Consider the following 25,159-nt stretch of genomic DNA (forward strand, 5'->3'; position numbering starts at 1 on the left):
AAAAAATTGATAAAGACAAGCAAATAACTATTAATAGAGAATTTTGGCAATTAACAAATGAAGAACAACGCCAATTCATTTTTAGTTCTGCAAAGAGAATCGATAAAAAGAGAAAAACTAAAGATGAAGATTCTAGGCGTAATCATGTAGTTTATTACTTAAAATCTAATACAGGGACTGACGTAAATGTGTGCAAAAAAATTTTTTTGGCAATTTTAGGTTTTGCAGTTTATAATGATCGAATAATTAGAGATCTATTGGATAAAACTGACTCGAAAAGTTTACTTGTAAAACCATTAAAGCGAGGACACCCTTCTGAGAAAAAAATTGACAGACAACAGATTATTGATCACATAAATTCCTTTGATCCAAGAATATCCCATTATAGAAGGGAGCATGCGCCCAATAGGAAATATCTTCTTATTTAGTAGTTGAGATGAATATTTCTTTTGCAACGTTGGGCGATGAAGAGTGTTGGCAATGCAAAACATTTAATCTTCATTCTAAAAATACAAAACATGACAAAGAAAATCTCAACTCTAACTGTGAAGATTGTGAAAATTGTGTTTATAGGTTATAATGCTGCCACGCTGTGAGATGTTTAAAGAAATTATTTTTACTTCTCGGATTATTTGTTTTAATGAAAGTTTCGTTACCCTCGGCAAGCAATCTATAAAAAACAAACCAGTAGCTATTATTTGGCATGAAGGAGCGGCCGGAAGGAGTAAATCTGATATTATCTCAACATTCTACAAATTTCTCTTGTTTCACCGTGATGCAAAAGAAATAACACTTTGGCTAGATAATTGCGCCGCCCAAAATAAGAATTGGGCTTTGTATTGTTTTTTTATTTATTTAATTAATTCAGCAGAGGTTAATCTAAATTTACTAAAAATAAAATATTTGCAAAATGGCCACCCTTTTATGCCTGCTGACTCTTTCCACCCTCAGGTGGAAAAGTCCTTTAAACAAACAGCCAAAGTTTTGGATTTTGATGATTTTAAATTATGTGTGAAAAAATCAAATAGTTCAAAGGTTGAGGTATTCGAAATTAATTTAAATGATTTTTATGATTTTGCTGATTTTTCGTCTAGATTTAAGATGAATAAAATTATACCAAAGCCTTATCTACCCAATTTCGTTGAGGTTCTATTTGAAAGGGAATCTAAAAACCTCTTTTACAAAACAAAATTTAGTGGTGAATTAATAGAACTAAATTTTTTATTGGTAAAACAATTTAAAAGTGACCTACCAAAACCCACCATAAGATTGGCCCCCAAAGGTATTGAAAAAGAGAGGAAAGCTAAATTACTGCAAAAGTTGCAAGAAATCATATCATCAAATAGGATGTCCTTTTGGCACAATTTGCCAGAATCAAGAGAAGCAGAAAATTATGATAGTGAATAGCTTATCTTATTAATGTACTTATTATACTCATTTTCATTAATATATCTTATATTTCCATACTTTTAACTGTTTATTTTAATTTATAAATTAGGTTTATTGTTATTTTACAGCAAATTTATTTAGTATAAAAATTATAAGATGTTTTCTTTTACTAAGACCAAATGTCGTATCCAACACAAGTTTTTTTTTCTGCAAATTATGATTAAACAAAGTGCTTAAAACGTCTTAAGTTATTTTTTATAGTTATTTACAAAAATAAATATTAAACAATAAAGCAATTGGCAACAAACAGGGATGGCATATAATTATTTACAAATTGCTTATTATCTCTTGTTTTTTCACATACGACTTTCTGTCTTAGCAGTGCAGCATTCCTGATGAAGCTGAAATATATTTCCAGCAAGACGGAGCGTCCTCCTCACTATGTTCTTCCCGTTCGGCAATGGCTAGACGACGAGTTTCGAGATAAATGGATAGGGCGGAGAGGGGCTATAGAATGGCCTGCTAGATCTCCTGATATAACGCCGTTAGACTTTTTTCTATGGGGTCATTTGAAATCTATTGTGTTTACTCCCCAACCTAAAATGGATGAACTTCGTCAACGCATCATCGACAGTTGCCATGATATCCCACAACATGTTTTTGAAAACGTCAGGAATTTGAACATCGCCTATGTATATCATTGTTTGGCCAAAAACTGGCAACATTTTGAACACTTATTAAAATAAAAACTGATATTTTCATGTTTTTGTTTTCTATCTAAACAAATTAAGATAAACAAATATTTTTCTAATTTTCTCGAAAACGAATCGACCGATTTAAAATAATCAAACATCAAAATGAAAGACTTTGAAAGACCTTTTAAACAAGCTATTACTCGATACCCCATGCCATTTAAAATTTTTAAGGGGATGACCCTGGGGGGCAGAGGGTGAAAGGGGGTGAAGTAATTTTAGGTTAGAAAGTTGCCCCCCTTGACAAACCTTTTGACGTATTTCGGCGTTTTTCTTTAAACAGTGGTTTTCGATAAATCCGTTGTGGGAAGTTTTCAAATGAACACCCTATATGTACATCACCATCAAATCTGGGATACCCTGCATATATATTTTTAATTTGATCCCGTTCTCAACATACAACTAACGGTTTCTTATCGATACACACCCTGTACACCGAATTCTAGAGCACTTTTACAGGAGTCTACAATGGGCTTTTCGACTCTTCACCATTAAAGAGTCAACCAAAGTGGAACGAAATAACGTCCTGGCAGTTCTACTATTACTGATGGACATTTATCCAGACGTCCTGGTGGGGAACTTAACATTTGCTTATGGTATAGTTTAGCATACAAACTGTTGCATGTTCATGATACCTGTTATTTTATATTCAGATATCGCCATGTTAGCAATGAACCGTGACATCTGGTTCCACACTAATTGGACCAGTGACATTGTATTAAATACTAGCCAGGAAGACCATAGTTGCATGGCTTTACTCTTGATGTGTATTTCTTATTTTCCTAATTGCTTATCTGGACCAAAAGTAAACTATTAATCCTGAAGTTGCCACAAGTCTATAAAAGGTTTATTTTAGGTAATTGAAGAATGCAGGGTAGTCATAGGTCTGATTAAGCTTATATCAAATCAGCAAACAATCAGGTGGCAACAATTGCAGGCCTGTTATCTGATCAGATTGTCTCTTAATATTTTACATAAAATCGTGCCGCCCTGCCCAGAGGAGTTTGTTGAAAATGGAGGTCCTCTAGTGTAAGAACACTCTAGCTTAATAACATGATTTAATAAAAAAAGTTTTTAGTATTTTAGAACTGATTAATCGTTCAAAGGGGCGCTTGGAAGTTTACTGTTTTGACGTGGTGTTTCGCAGTGTTGAACTATTGTCCCATTTGGCTTATAATATTAAAAGTGTGCGGGAGTGTATAGCCTACAATAATGGTTTCAGCATCATTTTAAGTAAGTCTCATTTTTATTTAATGATATAAAATATGAATGTAGGTAAATAACAACATCAAGTTGCAACATTCTTATGAATCCTCATACTAAAGTTTAAAAAGGGCAGTGGCGTACAATTTTTTGCCAATAAATTTTCTAAGATGTCCCCCAAGACGCCACTGGACCTTATCATTTTAATCTAATTAGGGCTAAATTAGCCTCTTAATACAATAAGTAATACTGCCAAATTTCACAATCGAGTACATTTTTTTTAAATACTAACAAAAAAAATATATTTAAAAAAAAATGTCACCCTGTATCTTGAAAACTGTGCCTTTTCAGACTCATGTTTATAAAAACTTTTTCTCATACCTTTATACAAGGAATCACCCATTGAAATACCTATCTCCGTCTATTTTTCGAACACTCTGTATTGCTACATAATAACACTAAGTAACCAGTTTACTGTCAGGAAAATATTTTGAACTTGATATACCAAGTAAAAGAAAAAAATATATAAAAAACGTAAGCTCAGGTGATTATACTATATCTACTACAATCTAAATTTAAGTCTTAATAACTTTGGCTAATTATTATGTGAATCTCGAATAAGGAGCTTCCATCACAGGACCATCCACTTCTATCTTCTAATTTATAATTTAACATTCCAGTCTGGAGGTACTCACAAATTTTAGGTAAATATGAAAAACACCTAATTAACTCATTTTGAAAGAACTGAGCTTGTCACTTTCATTACTTTTATAGTGCCTTTAGTGATAATATTCTTCTATTAATATTCTTCATTGCTTACTGCAACAAATTTTTTGATATCGAAGCAACCAAAATTAAAAAAAAAATTAACACCAGAACAATTATAATCAATCTGCGTTTATAAACTTTTTGCATTTTATCTGCGAGCTCCCTTACCATGTCCGGCTATATGGTATTTTTAATTAATGAGTTTAATACCAGGAAAACATTTTGAGCCTGATTCTATAGGAATGAAAATATTTTCTTATTTTTGGTTCTGACGACATAAGCCGTCTCTTAGAAATGGAATTCAGTATATTTTTTTATGAAATTTATATAGAGTATTGGATATAAAATTTGTAATCAAATGCCAGCTGATTCATGTTTCAATAATTCAGAAAGTATACAAGTGTCTGTTCTATTTTCACCATCCGCAGAAAAATGCCAGATCTCGGCTATTATAAAAGCTATGACCTTGCAGATGGTCTCGTTCAATTCAGAAGGACAAAACTAAGACCAAGCCGTTGGAATTTTTTTTTTTCGAATTTAAACCAACTATACCAGCGAATTGTTCTCATCAAGTATATCACCAAAAAAACCGAGATATAGGGAAATCCGAGCAGAACAAAGAAATCGAGTATTTTTTCGACCTCGATTTTGAGGCCAAAAATGGGCATCAAAAATGCCAGATCTCGGCTATTATAAAAGCTACTACCTTGCGAATAGTCTCGTTGAATTCAGAAAGACGAAACTAGGATAAAACATTTGGAATTTTTTTGATAGCTTTCATAGAAGCCGAGATATTGGCCTTCAAAGTTTGGGTTTTTTCATTTTTCGGGTATACTCCCCAGTTTCGATTTTTATTAGAAATTTTTTTTTTTCGAATTCGAACTAACTATACCAGCGGATTGTTCTCATCAAGTAGATCACGAAAATACCGGGATATAAGGGAATCCGAGCAAAACTAAGAAATCGAGTATTTTTTTGACCTCGTTTTTGAGGCCAAAAATGGGCATCAAAAATGCCAGATCTCGGCTATTATTAAAGCTACTACTTTGCGGATGATCTCGTTGAATTCAGAAGGACGAAACTAAGATAAAACCGTTGGAATTTTTCCGATAGCTCCCATAGAAGCTGAGATATCGACCTTCAAAGTTTGGAATTTTTTAATTGATGCCGAGAATGGGCATCAAAAATGCCATATCTCGGCTATCGTAAAAGCTATGACTTTGCAGATGGTCTCGTTGGACTCAGAACGACGAAACCAAGACAAAACCGCTGGAATTTTCCCGATAGCTCCCGTAGAAGCCGAGATATCGACCTTCAAATTTCGGAATTTTTCGTTTTTCGGGTATACTCCCCCGTATCGAATTTTTTCACCAAAAATTGATTTTTTTCGAAATCAAACTAAGTATACCAGCTTACCGGATCCGAGAAGAACTAAGGGAATGAGAGCACTTTGAAAATCGTGAAAAAGTCGTTTTCGACGTCCGTTTTTGAGGCCAAAAATGGGCATCAAAATGCCATATCTCGGCTATCGTAAAAGCTACGACTTTGCGGATGGTCTCGTTGGATTCAGAACGACAAACTAAGACAAAACCGTTGGAATTTTCCCGATAGCTCCCGTAGAAGCCGACATATCGACCTTCAAAGTTTGGAATTTTTCATTTTTCGGGTATACCCCCCCCCCCCCCCCCGTATCGAATTTTTTCACCAAAAATTGGTTTTTTTCGAAATCAAACTAAGTATACCAGCGTCTTAATTGGGTCACCTAGATTACGAAAACACCGGGTTATAACAGGATCCGAGTAGAACTAAGGGAATGAGAGCACTTTGAAAATCGTGAAAAAGTCGTTTTCGACGTCCGTTTTTGAGGCCAAAAATGGGCATTAAAATGCCATATCTCGGCTATCGTAAAAGCTACGACTTTGCGGATGGTCTCGTTGGACTCAGAACGACGAAACTAAGACAAAACCGCTGGAATTTTGCCGACAGCTCCCATAGAAGCCGAGATATCGACCTTCAAAGTTTGGAATTTTTCATTTTTCGGGTACGGATCGGAATGAGAGCACTTTGAAAATCGTGAAAAAGAATTTTTTTAGAAATAATTTTTTTCGAAATCGAATTCGAAAAAAAAAAATTGTTGTTAGTTCGAACTAACAATACCAGCGGATTGTTCTCATGAAGTAGATCACGAAAATACCGGGTTATAAAGGAATCTGAGCAAAACTAAGAAATCGAGTATTTTTTTGACCTCGTTTTTGAGGCCAAAAATGGGCATCAAAAATGCCAGATCTCGGCTATTATAATAGCTACTACCTTGCGTATGGACTCGTTGAATTCAAAAGGACGAAACTAAGACAAAACCGTTGGAATTTTTCCGATAGCTTCCATAGAAGCCGAGATATCGGCTTTCAAAATTTGGGTTTTTTCATTTTTCGGGTATACCCCACCGTTTCGATTTTTTTCAGAATTTGTTTTTTTTCGAATTCGAACTAACAATATCAGCGGATTGTTTTCATGAAGTAGATCACGAAAATACCGGGTTATAAAGGAATCTGAGCAAAACTAAGAAATCGAGTATTTTTTCGACCTCGTTTTTGAGGCCAAACATGGGCATCAAAAATGCCAGATCTCGGCTATTATAAAAGCTACGATCTTGCGGATGATCTCGTTGAATTCAGAAGGACGAAAGTAAGACAAAACCGTTTAAATTTTTTCGATAGCTTCCATAGAAGCCGAGATATCGGCCTTCAAAATTTGGGTTTTTTCATTATTCGGGTATACCCCACCGTTTCGATTTTTTTCAGAATTTGTTTTTTTTCGAATTCGAACTAACTATATTAGCGGATTGTTCTCATTAAGTAGATCACGAAAATACCGGGTTATAAAGGAATCCGAGCAGAACTAAGAAATCGAGTATTTTTTCGACTTTTTTTTGAGGCCTAAAATGAGCATCAAAAATGCCAGATCTCGGCTATTATAAAAGCTACGACCTTGCGAATGATCTCGTTGAATTCAGAAGGACGAAAGTAAGACAAAACCGTTGGAATTTTTTCGATAGCTCCCATAGAAGCCGAGATATCGGCCTTCAAAATTTGGGTTTTTTCATTTTTCGGGTATACCCCTCCGTTTCGATTTTTTTCAGAATTTTTTTTTTCGAATTCGAACTAAGCGGATTGTTCTCATCAAGTAGATCACGAAAATCCCGGGTTATAAGGGAATCCGAACAAAACTAACAGATTGCTATCCGTTTAACCAATCTAGACCATTCTCTCTGTAAAAACAGGGCTGTTTCCAGATTTTTAGAAGAAGAACTTTATTAACACTATCTTTGATAAAAGACTTATTGTCCTTACTGTTAAATCCATTATTGTTGCAGCAACAGTTTGGCTTTATAGCTTGTAGATTTACAGAGTCAAACCTCATTACTTAAAAAAACTTCAGATTGGATAGCTTGGATAAGGATTTCCAGGCGGTTGCAATATACACCGAACTCTCCAAGGCATTTGATAAAGTCTCACACAATATGTTGCTTCATAAGCTTAAGTTGTTTCGGATTTATGGAACTTTATTCTTTTAGTTCAGGTGCTACTTATCTAATAGAACGATTGTTGTCCGAATTGATGGTTTTCAGATGGTCTCATCTGGTGTTACTCTGGGCTTACACCTTGGGGCCACTCCTTTTCAATGTCTTCATGAATGATATTAATTAATGTTTTACTTGATACAATTACCTCCTTTCTGTAGATCATCTGAAGCTAAGCTGTTTTGTTAAATCAATCCAGGACTGCGAAAAGTTAGAATATACTGGTATTTAAGAAATTGTATGTCACGATTCGATAGAGTTTCAGAGATCTTAGCGTTGCACTGGTTAAAAACCTTCAGTTTATTGTAGCAACTTAGTAATTGTTCTTAGCAAGAAGATTTAGATAAGGTTGTTGCTAAAGCCTTTCAGATCCTTAGATTTATTAAGACGCGCCCGGGAAGTTATGGATATAAAGTCCTTAAAAATCTTCTATTGTGCTCTTGTGTGTCCTCACCTAGAATACGGATCTTGCATCTGATCCCCATACTATGGAAATCATATTAAAAAGCCTCAAATTAATTGAGCATAAGTTCCTTAAAACTTGTAGCAAATAATCTAGATCATTATGAAGATTCCCTGATACTTTTGCTAATTATTAAAAAATATGAAATTACTTAATATGATTACTCTCACAGTACGTCGTCAATTAAGACATCTCCTAACTATCGTATACTACGATGAATTTTTGGTATTTTTTTATCTATTTGTCTTTGAATACCTTTGTCCCCTAAACTATTTCAATATATGTATAATAATAATAAAACTATATTATATAATAAATATTTGTTCTCGCTGCCTCGATGAAATGACCGCACGTCTTTAAACGAAGCCGAGTTTACCCGATCTAAATTGCATAAAACGATTGCGTTTTTTGAGGCGATTTTATTTGTTAGATTTGGGTCAACAGGTGGGCAGATCTAAATTTAATAATTTATGTCGTGTTTTTGTTTCTTTTCAGTTTTTTGCAGATCGTAATGTAATGTGATTAAAATCCAGACTTCTAGACATAGAAATTAGCAAGAAATCGTTCTAATTTCTGTTCTGATTTTTTTTGCGTATGTTTAGCAATTTCCTAGATCTAGCTCATAAGATTTGAATTTTTATGAAAAATGTAAATTACTACGAATTGGAGGACCAGCTTAATATTAAGATAATAGAATCTTAATAGAAGACCTATTTTTATTTTATTAAATAATCGTATTTCCAGTATGGTTCTTGAAGAGGTCAATTTTAGAGTTCTATCCTTAAATAACACTTGATCTGTGTGAAATTCCTTCCAACAAATTATAGCTATAATTTCTACTTATCTAGATAACTAGAGTGAAATGCTTTTGTTGGGTAACTTAACGAATTTTTAATTGAATGTATTAACTTAATACCATTGACTAACAAAAGAGGCATATAGCGTAAATAAAAAAGATGAAATAGGGTTTCTTCTTTCTTCTGGACTACTAAAAATTTACTTTTTAGAAGTTACTATTTTAATATTACAGATTTTATTGTTATAAAGTCAATCAATAAAGATATCTGTACTAAAAAAATTTATATTTTTTCGAATTATATTCTCTCTAGACCTTTGCCAAGAACAAATAAGTGTCAAGCTGATCATGAGAAAAACCCAATTGCTCCTAAGTGTCGGCATATGCCTGCTAGAACAGATATGTTCTGAAATCGACGAAGTGCTAAGAATCCTTCCTCTGCTTATAAGCTACATGAAGCGATACGTAAATCCCGTACAAAAAGAACATGTGCAAATTCCAAACCTAATCATAATCTGTCTCAGTTTTATATGGAATAAAGTAATATCCTGCGAGGCTGCGGGCAAAGAGTTTGTGAAGATGGGTGGGGTGTATTTGATGTTGGATATCGTTCAGGTATGTGCTCTGGATATTGCCACAAATCTTTTATAATAGTTATTTCTAGGTGGGTTGCATGCCAGTGAAAATGGTGGCATTGGGAGCGTTAATTGACTTATGCGAAACTGTCCAGTGCATTCCCTATCTGATCACCTGGAGGAAGAACAATCAGGGAATTAAGGCGATGCTTCTCAATGTGTTTAGGCAAGAAAATAATGATATGTTGGTAAAACATGATGAAAATAGCATAATAATCGGTGAGATTTTAATTAGGCAAATAGTTACTTACTCCGTAGCGCTATAGGCTCTAATGGGCATTCTCCGGAGGCCCGATGTTATAGTAGCACGTCACCTTAATCTCGGCCTTCCAAACGGTCGTCATTTTGGTGCTTTGTTCCATATTAAGTGGACCATTCTATCCTTTGACTGTCTTCGTACTGTTTATGAAGTTAATCGATTCCGGATGATTGTATATTTGTTTTAGTTCAGCATTTTAGGTCCGCAAATTTCTCGAATCTATAAATCAGTTCCTCATTTTGCACCATAAGAGTCCAGGTTTGGTACCCGATATGATTGTAGCTCTTAACTATTTAAATTTTTTCACATTTTCTAAATTGTATATGTTCATTATCACATTTTGTCCTAATCTAGCTCTGCATCCTCTTAAGACAAGTGTATATTTTGTTGTGCCTTCGTTTAGTTTTTCTAGTTTTATGACTCTTATGCTTACCTCATCTATATCATCGGCATATGCTAACATCATGTTTGATCCGCTGGCTCCGAATAGCTGAGATTCGATTTTTGAGTCTTTTACTACTTTCTCCAATGCGATATTAAAAAGCGTGGGAATAGTGCGCCTAACCTCAGCCTTTGTATGCCATATTTTGACCCTTTTTTCACTGTCCAGGCATACGACAGTATACGATCTGGTGGAGGTGTTGATTAAATTCCCACACACCTCTCTCTAGCAAATATCTAATGTTAAACAGCTAATCCGTTGCTGATCTGTTAGCTCTAAGCCGCATTGGTAGTCTCCCAATATTTTTTCGGTGAAGGAGGTCAGTCTTAAAAGAATTGCATTTGATAGGACTTTAAAGGCTATATTAATTTGTTCTATCCCTCTGTAGTAGGGTCTCATTGGGTTATTCCGTAGCAAGCAGTTCCAGTGCATCCTCCTCTTCACCAGTTCCTCCATCAATGGATATAGTTGATGGAAGTGATTCTCACATGTTTGTAATATTTCTACTTTGTTGCCATTTTCCTTCTTTAAGATCAGTCTTAGAGGTCTTAGAAGGTAAGTCTTAGAAGAATTGCGTTTGATAGGACTTTAAAGGCTATATTAACTTGTTCTATCCCTCTGTAGTAGGGTCTCATTGGGTTATTCAGTAGCAAGCAGATCCAGGGCTTCCTTCTCTTCACCAGTTCCTCCATCAATGGATATAGTTGATGAAAGTAGTTTTTACATGTTTGCAATGTTTCTACATTGTCGCCATTTTCCTCCTTTAAGATATTGTCGGTCCTGAATCTGATATTACCTTTGTAGAGGGTAATTTTTGGTAGAATGTTTTTATGTTATTTTTTCGCTTTTCTTCTAGTGCAGTTAACTCTCTGTCTTGTCATTCTCTCTTTTTATTCTTAACTATGATTCTTGAGTCTAGCAGTATTTCTTTCCTCTATAGCATCTTCGCAATCTTCCTCATATCAGTGGTTTATTTTGTAATGTAATGCCTCCTAGATGAATTCGAGAGTCTTATTTAACTTTTTATGACTAATTGTAATTATTTGACTATCTAATATTAACTTTCTCTGCTACCATCTTTCTGGCTGCCTCTGTAATTGTTCCATTTAGAAATGTTCAGTGCGCATCCGTATCAGTATTGTATATAGTGTTAGTAATTTCTCTAATATGTAGTTCTTTCTAATACTGTGCTCTTATATCGGTCTGTTAAAGCTTTTTTGTATCCCACTGAGGAGAAAGACGAGTGATTCGCTTGTTGTTTACTCTAGATATTCTGACTGATTTTGGCTTTGACTAGAAAATGATCTGAATCGGCATCTGCATCCGTGCAGCATCTTATGTCTAATACATTATGTCCGTGGCAAGGCTCAAGGCTCCCACATATCATTGTGCCTTGCATCAATTAGAACGTGATCTATTTCGTTCTTGGTTACACCATCCTTAGATACTTATGTTATTTTATGTATATCTTTATGTTCAAACATAGTGGACTTTATTAAACATAATATTATTTGATGCTGCAAGATCTGCTGCTCTTAGATCGGTGCCATTGGAAGCATTGTGCAGGCTGTGCATGCCCACATAAGGTCTTAGTGCCTCTTTTCATCCAATTTTAGCATTGAAATCTCACACGATGAGTGTCATATGTTTTGTTTGGGAAGTTGGATTAGTTTTCTCTCCAATGTATCATATAAAACAGATCTTTAATACCCTCATGTTTATCTTAAGTTGGTGCATGTATCGACAGAAGTAAGGAGTTGTAGTAAGTACCTTTCAGCCTATGATATTCTGTCGCCAAATGACTGAAATCTTGAAACTGAGGTCAGCAGACATTTTTTGAGTACAAAATCGTTCCAAAGTCGTAGGCGTCTTGGTCATTGCCACTTTGTAAAGCACTGAATTCCTTACGTCAGCATGACCCACTGCAGGCAACTATATTTCTTGCATTATATCTATATTCATTCTTTCCATTTCTTTGATCGCTTTTATTACTGCACCTGGTCAACATAGGCTGAGCAGTCTCCATGCTCCAAAATTCATGTGTTTTTCCTTGTTCTATGCGTTATTCATCTTCGTGTATCCATTCTAAGCCGACGCTTACATTGCTTCTTCATAACCTAGATTTTTTTCACGAGGTGGGGTGGTGAGCCCCACGCTCAATCCTCCTCTTTTCTCAAACGGGCTTGGTACCGTCTATAACAGAATTAATAAGACAAATAAATATACTTTTAAAAAGTAAATCTCTATTTTTAGACCCCACATTGCCTATTATGGGAGTAGTTCAATTCTTCGAAACCTATTGTCTCTGCAAAAAATATGTTGGAAATGCAGCAATTGCTGACATGTTCATCAGTTGCAGGCCGAAAATTTACTGCTTGCTGCAGATTCTAGATTATAAACAAAATGACACTGTTGAAATTGCCAATGACTGTTATAAGCTGTATTCTGAAGAACTTACTGTAAAAGATCAGGTAATACAAGTTCACGCTTACATGCATTTCATCAAACTATCAGTTTATTTCTTGACTAACAAGAAATAAAATAATTTCAAGAAAATTTTATTAGTTATATTTGTATTAAATTTTATTGGCGTACACCACACAAAAAAGAATGTAGATTTGATCTTATAGTCTTATTTAAAAAAAGATTTTATTACATATGAGAATAGTTATATCTGACTATTGTATCAAAATTGCTTTCTTTCAAACTCCTCGATTTCTGAGCATCCAATTTGCTTCAGTTCACTATATCTGTTTTTTTAATCCCATCGACTGCGCCAGTATATATTTTATCTAATTTTGACCTCATATTAAAGTTAAGGTCTATGTAAAGTTACTTGAAATACCAGGCAGGCGTCTGTCAAGCAAATTGCTGGTATTCCAAATGACATTACATAAACTATACTATTGTTTAGTATCAAACGTGTTAATAAAATAACTATTTTTTTACAACTGCTTTGAATTGATTATTTACGAGGAACTAACATATACATTAACGGATCGGATAATGCACACTTTAAGCGCCTAGTTTAATATATTTCAGATCAATAATAAAATACATTTAAGCTACATGTCGTTGAAACATACATAACAACTATTAGCTGTTATATATGAATCTATCGAAGTAACTTTTTTTGAAAGTAATTTCTGACTTATTTCATTTTCGTTAACCTTCATCATCAAATAATACAACAGACTATGACATTATAGCACACATTCAAAGTCTTATTTAATTTGTTTTATTTAACTTCTATTCAACTATTAAAACTTTTTGTTTTCTAAATATGCAATTCACTATCTTCACATAAGTTTACAATATCTACTCATTTTATATTTTCTTATCACCATGGAATTGGCCTTAATATGGCCTTCAGCTTCACATATAATTATTGTCATAATTTAAAAAAATTAAAGCATCAAACTCTCAAAATGTAATTTTTATTTTTGTAAGTATTTTCTTGGTATATTCATTTCAGTTAACTTTCTTTAAACATCATTGAATCACTAAAGCATATATTTTCTATCCCCCCGAATGTGCCATATACTAGAAATCTTTTACTTAGCATAAGACGTGTGCATTAGAAAGATAGAAGTAGAGCATTATAATACTTCAAGATACAGTGTATTAAATACACATTAAAAAAAAACATTCCTTTTTTAAAAGCCTGCAATTATGCTAACATGTCATAAATAAATAAAATTCCCAACTCATATGGGAACTTTTTAGATCATGTTTTCACAAACATTGTGGGTGTAGAAGTCTCAATTGCGTTCGCAGCACCTAGCAATGTTACACAGCGTCACCTAGTTTATGGATTACCACTTCCTGTTAATAACACTAGTAATCTCAAATACAATTATTGTTATTTAGATTTTAAAAGTGTGATTATTATTCTATGAAGAACTTTTTTGCCTCAATTCCTTGCGAACAGGAGTTTAATACAAGTGATGTTAATAAGTGTGTCAACTACTTTTACAATGTTCTCTAGTATGCTTGTGAAATGTTTGTTCCAGTTAAGCATTTTAAATCATCTAAATTTTCTACCTGGTTTAGATGTAAATTACAAAAACTAATTATAGAGGAAAAACAACTTATAAAAATCAAATTCTATTCTAATAATATGCAGCTAAATGGCAGATTTGAAGGTGGTCAGGATATAGTTAATTTGTTTGCCTGTCATTTTTCTGCAACTTACACAAAACATGAAAGTACAGCTCCGAATTATAATTTTGGTTACAATATAGATTTACCATCTTTTTAATACCATCAGTCTTTTAACTATTAAAAAGTTGTGTGTGTTCCCTGACCAAACCTCTACTTTATCTGTTTTGTCTTTCTTTTGAGTCAGGTTTCTCAGACTTGTGGAAAACAAGTTTCTTGAATCCGATATATAAGAGTGGAGATAGAACTAACATTATCAACTATAGGGATGTAAGCCTTTAATCTGAAATACCCAAAATTATTGACAGCCTTTTTGCTCAGGAGCCTCGACTATGTCGTAGTCGAAGTGTCAATGTACCATAACTAATTTGCTTACATCAGCAGTACTTATTGGACATCTTTAAGAACAGAATAGTCAGGTGGACAATATTTACACTGACTTCTTAAAGGCGTTTGACAGAGTCATCTCATTTAGCAGTTACGTGCGATCTGGGTGACAGTCTGCCAAAGTGAATTGATGGATTTTTGTCAAATCGTATTTTAATGGTACTTATAAATAACACAATTTCTTAAGAAATTCAGGTCTTTTCCGGTGTACTTCAAGGCTCCCACACAGAGCCTATTTTATTCAATCTATTTATTAATGACCTTTATTGGGTTATCGGTCACTTAAAATTTTTATTATTTGCAGACGACCTAAGATTGTACAAGGTGACAACTTAATGCGCAACTTTTACAAGCTGTTGTTGATAGTGTTTTTTTAATTTAAGTAAATAATGGTTTTGAGCTTAATATCCAAAAATATTTAAGCATTTCTTTTGGTCGTTTTCTGAGATTAGTTGTAAATCGTTACACAATAAATGGCTCAGTTCTTAAATATTCTATTATCGTTAGAGATTTGGGTATGTTCCAGTAACATAGTAAATTGACATTTATATTTGTTGTATGTGAAATTTTGGTTTTGTTGAGCATAACTATTTACCAGTGTCTGCCTTTTATTTCAAGATGCTCTACTTTTCAATTATTCATTCTAGGGTTAAATATGCCTGGCCCGTATGGTCACCTTTTTATTTTAACGATGTAGAAACAATTAAAGGTACTTAAAAAGCATTTCATCGTTTCCTAGCTTTGTCTTGAAAGACAGTGAAATTTTTCCAGAATTTTCAAGTTAATTATAAGAAATAAAATTTTTGTTGCTCTGATAATTTTCAAAATGTACCATTTAATGTTAATATCAATAATAAATGTCAGAATCCCGGTATGTTTCGTTTGCCTTTCCGTCATTCTAATTACGATTTCTTTTCTCCAATCACCAAAATGATGAGAATATTTAATGAACTTAATCTTGGACTTTAGATAACTCTGTTAATTCATTTAAATTAAAACTTAAGGATCTAGTGTCTAAGGATCTAAGTGTCGAAATTGTCTGTGAGGTTACGTTTTTGTATTTTTTGCTTTTTTATTTTTTTGCGTTTAATTTTGTTCATTTCCATATTATTAATTATAAATAATATATTCTTTGCCACTTATTGTTACTGTTATTATTATTGTTAATGAGTATTTTATTATATTCTTGTAAAATGACTATGTCATTGAACTAAATAAATAAATAAATAAATTTGTAAAAGTATTCCAAGAGAAACCTTTAATTATATTTTTGGCTGCATTTCCACTGTACGACTTATTGCCTGTTTCTGGGCAAAATTAAAACAAGTAAATTACGAAAAAATCTTGAACGTTTTTGTGTTGTATTTGTATTTGTATTTATATATTAACTACCTATTCTCTAGAGTTTATAAAGTTTACTTTTGTAATGTAGTTACAACGCACTATATATAGTGCAATCTGTGTGTCACGATAGGTCTGGAAGGAAATTTGATTTCATAAAATTAAATATCTTTTGAATAAAAATATTTGAATTAATTCGTTACACGTTTAACACCGAATAATACGTAAATTACTTTTTGATACGGGTACACTGTAGAGTTTTTTCTGAGATTTACTCTAGTTAGTGCTGTTTTAGATAAGGTTTACGAGTGTACATATTATTGAGACTGCACTAGCGAGAGTAAATCTCGAATCTCGATGCTAGTCTAGTTAGGACTTTAGTGGACACAGTGCCGAGACTTGTTCTCTAGATCACTCTTGCTCTATTCATCTGGTTAAATAGATCAACAAAATCTAGCTATTATTGTTGTGTCTTGTTTTTTGATTCGACTACGTTTTAAAAGCATATTATTTGAAAAGATGGCCTCTCTATCAACACCTACAAACCAACAGAAGCAAACAGTCTTCAAATGGGATAAAGAGAGTACTTTGAAGTTAATTGAGATGTACGAGGGGCAACCAGAACTTTGGAACTGCCTGTTAAAAGAGTCTAGAGCTCGTGATAAAAAGGCTAAAGCTATACAAAATATAGCCAATGTGTTAAATACGACTGAAGCGGAAGTTGGAAGAAAATGGCACAATTTGAGATGTCAAATGAATTCAGAATTAAGGAAAATCAAAAAAAAACCAAAAGTGGCGATGGAGCTAATGACAGAGAGTGGAAAAGTAATTGGGAGTTTTATGATGCATTACAGTTTATGATGGGATGTTCAGGGGGCACCAAAAGCACTACAACCTTAGACACAGTAAGTGAATACACTTTATTTTTGTAAAATAATATATTACATTAAATAAGCTAGAAGATAAGTATCAAATCAAAACTCAAATTTTTGACTTTAAAGACAAAAGTTTTAAATTAAAGTTAAAATTTAAAAAGAATATATACATATAGTGGCCCCTCTATAGAAAAGTATGTTTTTATATATATTTATACTGCCAGGCGACTTTACCATGTTTGGTTACAAAATATTTTTTAAATTGCTCTCGTATTTCTTTTGCTGTTTTTAATGGATTTTTAACATGCGTTGTCTGTAAAGGATGCAAATTAACTACAGGCATTTCTTCAACTCTCCAGGTTCCATTGATAAGATGCCCATCATTTTCAACATCAAATGTTCCATGTGGTGCATATGAATGTACAGAATATTTTTTGCTAGTAAAAAATTATGCAAAGCACATATTGCAAGTACAATTTTTTTAACCTTTTCTGGGGGATGTTCTACTGGTCGTCTAAGAACACGAAATCGAGCTGATATTAAGCCAAAAGCATTTTCAACAACACGCCTTGCTCTCGACAATCTTTAGTTAAAAACTCGATTAAATCCGGGTTGGTTTTTAAACGGAAAAGGTTTTATTAAATATGATATCATGGCAAAGGCATCATCTGCAATAACAACAAAAGGTGCATCTTCAGATTCTCCCGGCAATGGCTTCGGCACAGGTATGTCTAAGAGGTTGTTTTCTAAAGCTCTACAGAGAACAGTTTGCATATACCCCACCGTCAGATATACGTCCATTACATCCGACATCCACATAAAGAAATTTATATTTTGCATTAACTAATGCCATGAGGACTATACTATGAGTTCCTTTATAATTAAAATAAAGACTGCCTTTATTCTTTGGTGCTCTCATAACCACATGTTTGCCGTCTAGAGCGCCTATACAGTTCCAAGGAAAATTCCAAGTGTTTTCAAACTCCTTTGCTACTTTATGCCATTCTTCCTGAGCGTTCGGCATCTAAAAAATAAGTTATACAAAAAGAAACTAAAAGCTGCACGACTACTTATACGCTTATTTTTTTGTTTACAGGTTTCCTCAAAAGACAAAAATTTTTTGGAAGAGTCACAGTCAGATAACGTTTATAAACCATTAATATCAAGTCAGACTCCTTCCAAAAAACTAAAATCCAAAGCGAAAAATACGGAAGTTGAAGATGATGAAGCATTAAAGAAGGCACTAAACATACTAAATACAGAATCAGACGATTATACTGTGTTTGGAGAATATGTTGCTTGTGAATTACGCTCTGCTGAAAGAAAAAGGAGATTAAAATGTATAATCCAGAAGGCTATATTAGAAATGAGCGAGGAAGATGAAACGAAATTTTCTGGATCAACAACTGCGACACCTTTAATGTCACCTAATGCTTTTTCATATTCATCCACTTCAAATTCGGTTGGAAGTTTTCAAGTGGTGCAGATAATAAATACAACCACAACCCTTCCTCCAATAACGCAGTATTATGAAAATTACTTACCCGAAGATAATCAGAATAAGTATATTTATTTAGATACCATTAGAAAAATATATGGGTTTCTTTGTTAATAAATGTTAAAATGTGGCCGGGTTCTAGTTAATAAAAAGTAATGTTTTTTTTCTACATTATTTTATTTTGATGTTTTTTAATATAAATTGGTGGTTCAAGAACGAATGCACACAAAAAAATATTTAAATATGTACTTACTTGTTGCTAAATAACGTAAAGTAAGCATCAGCCGTTCTGAAGGTGAAATAGTTAGTCTAAGTTGTGTGTCTTGCTTTTTTATTAATTTTTCGATTTTTTCGAGTAAAAACTCATAGTCTTGATGGCCCATTCGTAAAAAATTAGCGTATGAAGGTAGATCTTCACTGTATAATTCCCTCGACAATTTAGCTAAAAATCCACTATCTTGTCTTCTTAATATCCAGCTTCTTACCCACATTCTTTTTTTCTGTTCTTTTCGTTTTATATTTTTTCTTTTCTTTATGATTAAAATGACAGAAGCAGCTGCAACTTTCTTAATTCGCGACATTTTTAGACCAACTAAAATAAATATAATGTACACACCACACAGAGAAACGGCTGTAGATTTAATCTATTAACTGTCTATGAAGCCCTAATGACAGCAAAAATGTATTATATGTACACAAAGTCTAGAGAAGTCTCACTAGAGAAACTAAAATCTAGGTAGATTTCTCTCTACAGTGTACACGTACCATTACCCTCTTAAACCATTGCTAGTGTCGCGCTCTTATGGCGTTGGCGTGCAACATCTCTAGTCAGTTGTGCTGTCAATGCTACCTTGAATGCGCAAATTGCTGCTATTTGTTTTTTTTTTAAATAATTTGAGACCTTAAAGAAAAAACACTTTGAAAAATCTTTTCAAGCACTGTGTGAAACCACTTCCAAACCGTGAAACTTCATTGGTTTTAACAGAAGTCTATTAAGAAATGTGTGTGAAGCTAATGTGCGATAAGCTGCTAATTCCCTTGGGACTTTCAGGAGATACGGGTATTATAATAAGCAAATAATTGCCGCTGTGGTTAAATAAACAGCTCACTGACAACCGATATAGCTGCATTTCCTGGCAACGATCGAACTCTAGCGTCCACACATTTTTAATAAAAGTTGAAACCAATTGATTTTTACTGCTTGGAAGTGATTTTTGATTTCCACATACCTGTTGTTCAAGATTCTTAATGCGTTTTTTAAGTTTAAAATTTTACAAGATAGCTATACAGCTGACTGATGATGTTGCGCGCTAACGCCGTGAGGGCGCGTCATAGATAAACAGTTTATATGGGGCGCGCGCATCGCCAAGTCAAGATACTTTTTCAGTGTATAAAGCGTTAATACTAACACATTCGTTCCCATTGTACTCATATGAGTACAGTGAACAAGTGTTAGAATCCTGTGACTGCCCAACGTAAGTTATTGTTTTTTGTTACCATTTGATAAATCACTAGGTTTCATTGTTGATTATAATGGTCTTAGGGGATCATAAAACGTATTTGTTTTTGTAAGCCAGTAATATTACAATTCTGTTGTCACAAAATGGCCCCCCCGAAACCTTACTGTACTTATTTGAGTACAGTGGGCACTCAGTGTCTATTTTAGGAAAAATGTTTTGGGTCCTAATTTTATAAAGTAAAAAAATTTATATGTGATAAAATATGGTCTAATAAATTGTTTACAAAAAAACATAGAAAATATGTCTTTGGCTCTGTCGCCTAACAATATTTTTTTTATTGCTAGAACTGATAACAAAAAATGGATTTTGATGACGATGTCTATGTGCCAATTCCCACCTCAAAGTTTTATGGTAAAAGGTATCAAAGGCTTGGAGCTGCCCTAGAAGATATCTGTTCCACAAATAAGAACGTTCCAGCTGATATCATTATAATACCACCTGATTCTGACAGTCAGACTGACGAAGAGGATATAGATGATTTGATTGAAGAGAATGAAGTAAGCCAGTTTCCTAGGGATATCCCAGGTCAAATTGAGGTACACTATGTGGATGAGAATGAAGATACTAGTGATGAAGAAATGGATATGCCGTTATCTGTTTTGCGCCAAAATCTACTAAAAGGCTCTGCAGCTATCAAACTAGAAGATGCTGGTCAATCGTTGCGAAAAAAAGAAAAATCCAGTGATCTCAGATGGACTGAAAATATTATTGATATATCTTTACCATCAACGCCTGGGGCCGCTGATCGGTTAGAAATAGTCAAAAGCGGCTTACAGGATTGCACTCCAATTGAAATATTTGAAAAAATATTTGATGACAAGATTGTAGACCATATTGTTTTACATGAAACAAACTTATATTCCTCTCAAAAAAATAATAATGCCTTTTTCGTTTCTAGAGCCGACATAAAATTGTTCCTTGCAATTTTGTTATTTACTGGATATCACAAACTTTCCCGTGAGCGTCTCTATTGGAGCCTTGATGATGACGTTGGCGTGCCCTTTATAGCAAATTCAATGTCTAGAAATCGTTTTCAAGATATAAAGAGATATATTCATTTGGCCAATAATAATAATTTGGACGGGAATGACAAACTAGCAAAATTGCACCCTTTGGTAGATCTTCTAAATCAAAATTTTTTGCAAAGGAGCTCTCAATAGATGAAGCTATGGTGAAATATTTTGGGCACCATCCCTCAAAACAATTTATAAAAGGCAAGCCTTACCCGTTTTGGTTATAAGGACTGGATGTTGACCAGCTCCACAGGATATTGTTATTCCTTTGATACGTATTGCGGTGCCAAATCGTCAAATCCCGCTTTAGCTTCAAAATTACCCTTAGGATCAACGGTAGTATTAGACCTCTTAAAAAAACATTGCAGTCCCTTCAGACCATACTGTGTTCTTTGACAACTACTTTACTAGTTTTGACCTTCTAAAAACACTTAGAGAAAAAGGCCAGAGGGCCACAGGCACTGTTAGGGAAAATAGGACCAAAAAATGTCCACTGACGAAAAACAAACTATTTCAGAAAAAGGAACGTGGTTCTTATGAATATAGGTATGATAGTGATTCTCATGTTTTATTTGTAAGGTGGAAGGATAATAGCGTTGTAACTTAAAAACAAATTATGACAAATTTGAACCTTGGTCAAGAGTCAAACGTTGGTCAACTGCTGCAAAAGAAAAAATTGATGTTCCTCAGCCATTTTTATTTTAAACTTACCACCAACATATGGGAGGCGTCGATCTACACGACCAAGCAGTCAGCAATTACCGAATCAATATTCGCGGTAAAAAATGGTGGTGGTGCCTGTTTACCCATATGGTGAATATGTTAGTTGTAAATTCATGGAGATTACATCAATTAGCCTCAGCAGAGAAAATGGATTTGCCAAAAACAAATTGTGTTGCATTACTTGAATTGCTTTGGCAAATCACGGTTTGTGAAACAGAGACCTGCTGCTCTTCAAACGATTAGACAACACGAAGGTGGTCACTTCCCACGCAAACTGGAAAAGCAATTAAGGTGCACTGTGTGTCATCAAAGAGCTAAATGAGCTTGCATAAAATGTCAAGTAACACTTTGTTTGGAACGAACCTGTTTTATAATGTATCACTCTCATTAAAATAAATTTTCTTTTGTAAAATAAAAAAGTTGTTTTGTCTGCCAAGCTACCATTGTACTTATTTGAGTACATATCTATATCTAAGTTATCTTTAGAATTATAATATAGATTTTATATATCGTTTTGTTAAGAATATAGATATTATCACAATGACGTGTATTTTTTTTTATTTTTTTACTAAAAGGTACCGTGGGATCTAATGGGCTAATATAATTTTGTTTCATATTATAATTAAGTAACTTTGAGATATACGCAAAATCATAGGAAAGTTATATTCTTCTAAGAATCATACTGAGTATTTTTTGACATTCGACAGTTTTGTACGCACTAGTGCGTATGATATAATTTAGTATTTAAAAAAAATCTTCGGTAATAAAAAAAAATTAAATGTAAATCCTATTTTTTATTTCATGAGACTTATAAACAAAATTCCCATTCGTAAAACAGGAATGGTTTACACGCTTGCCGATTTCAAAATTGTAATTTAGGAAAAATATCTTTTATGAAACTTCTTTTTATATGTTTTTGCTAGAATAAGCATTGAATATTTTAGGATGGTCAATTAGATTTCTCTTAAATTTCTACCTTAGGCCTCTGAAAATTCTGTTTAAAACTACGTTTTCTTATGTTCTATCTATCTATCTATTTCTATCAGCATGAGCCCTTATTATAAAAAAGTAATTTTTATTTTTTTTAAATTTTTTGCGATTGTACGTTGTACCTCCTTCTACTCTCCTAACTATTCCAGATCGCCTACATTCTAGCTGAAAACTATTTGGCTTTAAAACTATGTGAACAATGGAAAGAGATAAGAGAAGAATTTCGACGTTTAGACCTAGAACCCATACCAACAGATGAATACATTCTTAATTTGATGGCCGATATTTCAGACAAATGGGGCAAAGATTTACAAAAGATGCAAAGGGCGATTTTGACCAAATACCAGATGAAGGTAAAAATGCAGCTGAAAAACCAACATATCTGTTAACTCATGCAATTTTAAAATACTTAGCAACATAAAAAGGAACAATTTCTTTATGAAAGATTAAGACACTCAAATTTATTTGATGCCTGGGAGTCGCTTAATCAAATGAAATTCATCGCGCGTTGCTCTGAACGGCTGTTCAGAGTAACATCAAATTTTAACCTGCAAACTCAAGTGCATCAAAGTTTGAAGCATGATAATATAAACGGAGAAATCCATAGGACTTTTCCCTCAAACTTATCCATAGCGGTATGTTATCGTTCTCTTATTTCTTTTAACTAATTTAATGTAAATTTTTTAGTGCGTTCATAATCAGATAATCCAGATTCCTCCCGAAACATATGAGGACTCCCTCTCAGTACAAAAGCCAATTATTGTATCGCCATTTTCGTCAGGCAATTCTTCTCCAAGGCTTCCAACCGATGAACTCAGAGGGGAATATTTGGAAGAAGATGAAAAAAGAATTGAAAAAGAGCCTGGTTTAAGTGTTTATAAATCTTCATCGCTTATTGGAGCTGGACCTAGTATGACTATTTTAAAAGAATTCTTGTTTTAGATTTTTCAAATATACCTATATATATTTTTTAAATCTTTTTTTAATGATTTTCAGCAATAAATATTTCGCCATTCTTTATTTGCAAGTGGTTCTAAAATTTTTTTTATTTAACCAGATATATTTAATTTCTGAGCTGATATCACCACACTGAGAGAGTACGCAGGAATAAACCCTAGAAATAAATTAATATCATATGTACAAGAAATTTTTAACAAATACAGACTTTGCAATACAAATTAGCAGCACTTAGTACAAGGCTTACAATACGATAAGTGCAACAAGAAAAAACAACAAAACAAGGAATTTAGAAAAGAGAGAAGAAGAAGAACAAATGTTTGTTTTGGTAATTTTTCCTAACAATTCATTGAAATGTTGGCAAAATGAAATGAAATGAAAGCCAGTCGTTTAATTTAAATAGTTCTATTTTAGTTTAAAATTAAAATTAAAACATAATCATCGGCATATAAAATTATGAAGTCCAGATTTTTTTATTTCAAAAGAGCTACAAGCTTATATCCAAGCTTCTAGGCGATAACAACAAAAAGTCGAAGGAGCGTACTTTGAGGAATGCCTAAATATTAATTTGTATATGGCTACTAAGCGGATCTTTAATTCTGACTTGTACTATGCCAGATAGGTATCTGCAAGAAACTTTCAACACAGTACCTCTAATACCACAGCATTCAAGCACAATTCGTAGCTTTTTTTATGATGCACCGTGTCAAAGGCCTTCGCTAGAACTAAGAAAACTTTAACAACTTTTTATTTTGTAGTAGAGTACTATTTATAGCTAGATCTAGAAAAATTTCAACAATTTTTTTATTTTGTACAAGAGTACTATTATTAGAATGGGTAACTTAAAATGATGCATGACTTATATTAATTCTATTCTGAAAGTCAAACTGAATTTCATTTACAGTATTATTTACTATACTTATATGGTACCTATATTCTCATGCAATCTGTCTTTAAGGTAACTTTTAAATAATTTAGCACGCACTTAAGCTCTAAAATATACAATTTAAATAAATGGGTATCACAAACAATTTTTTAAGTTTATCTGGGATGATTTCCAGCTAAAAAATCAAAAATATGGGTGATCTATTAGGAAAAAATGGTTGTCTTTTAACATAAACGTGATCATACTTAGGAGAACTAATAGTTTGAAGTCATGCAATATGTACAATTATATAATTTGGAGTGATAGGCTTAAGTTTTATGTACTATTCATATATTTAATGGAAGAAATAGTTGTGATGTCATATTTTGTCTAATCTTGATACATATTATTATATGAAATATTCATTATAAACATTTGCCAAAGCTCTGTGACTTTTATCATAAAAAACGGTCTTTTATTCAATTAATTTATAAATTATAATATTTATTAATTTATATCTAATATTTAGATGATAATAAAGT

General features: G+C 33.2%; 1 protein-coding gene across 2 annotated transcripts in view; it reads left to right on the forward strand.

Annotated features, from left to right (window-relative positions):
• LOC126744087 (uncharacterized) overlaps nucleotides 1-23,770 on the forward strand; it is a 33,645-nt gene extending 9,875 nt beyond the window's left edge. Inside the window, exons 4-13 of one of the 2 annotated variants that reach the window (XM_050451434.1) lie at nucleotides 2,601-2,737; nucleotides 2,795-2,946; nucleotides 2,998-3,170; nucleotides 3,220-3,374; nucleotides 9,265-9,566; nucleotides 9,616-9,805; nucleotides 12,541-12,758; nucleotides 22,945-23,148; nucleotides 23,209-23,430; nucleotides 23,483-23,770. In XM_050451434.1, the coding sequence (XP_050307391.1) occupies nucleotides 2,601-2,737; nucleotides 2,795-2,946; nucleotides 2,998-3,170; nucleotides 3,220-3,374; nucleotides 9,265-9,566; nucleotides 9,616-9,805; nucleotides 12,541-12,758; nucleotides 22,945-23,148; nucleotides 23,209-23,430; nucleotides 23,483-23,737 (2,008 nt within the window). In that variant the 3' untranslated portion in view covers nucleotides 23,738-23,770. The remainder of the gene's footprint in view (nucleotides 1-2,600; nucleotides 2,738-2,794; nucleotides 2,947-2,997; nucleotides 3,171-3,219; nucleotides 3,375-9,264; nucleotides 9,567-9,615; nucleotides 9,806-12,540; nucleotides 12,759-22,944; nucleotides 23,149-23,208; nucleotides 23,431-23,482) is intronic. The other variant, XM_050451435.1, reaches the window with a different exon arrangement.
• Nucleotides 23,771-25,159: the final 1,389 nt, after the last annotated feature.

The sequence above is a fragment of the Anthonomus grandis genome, chromosome 13 (genome assembly GCF_022605725.1).
Source record: "Anthonomus grandis grandis chromosome 13, icAntGran1.3, whole genome shotgun sequence".
Lineage (NCBI taxonomy): Eukaryota > Metazoa > Arthropoda > Insecta > Coleoptera > Curculionidae > Anthonomus > Anthonomus grandis.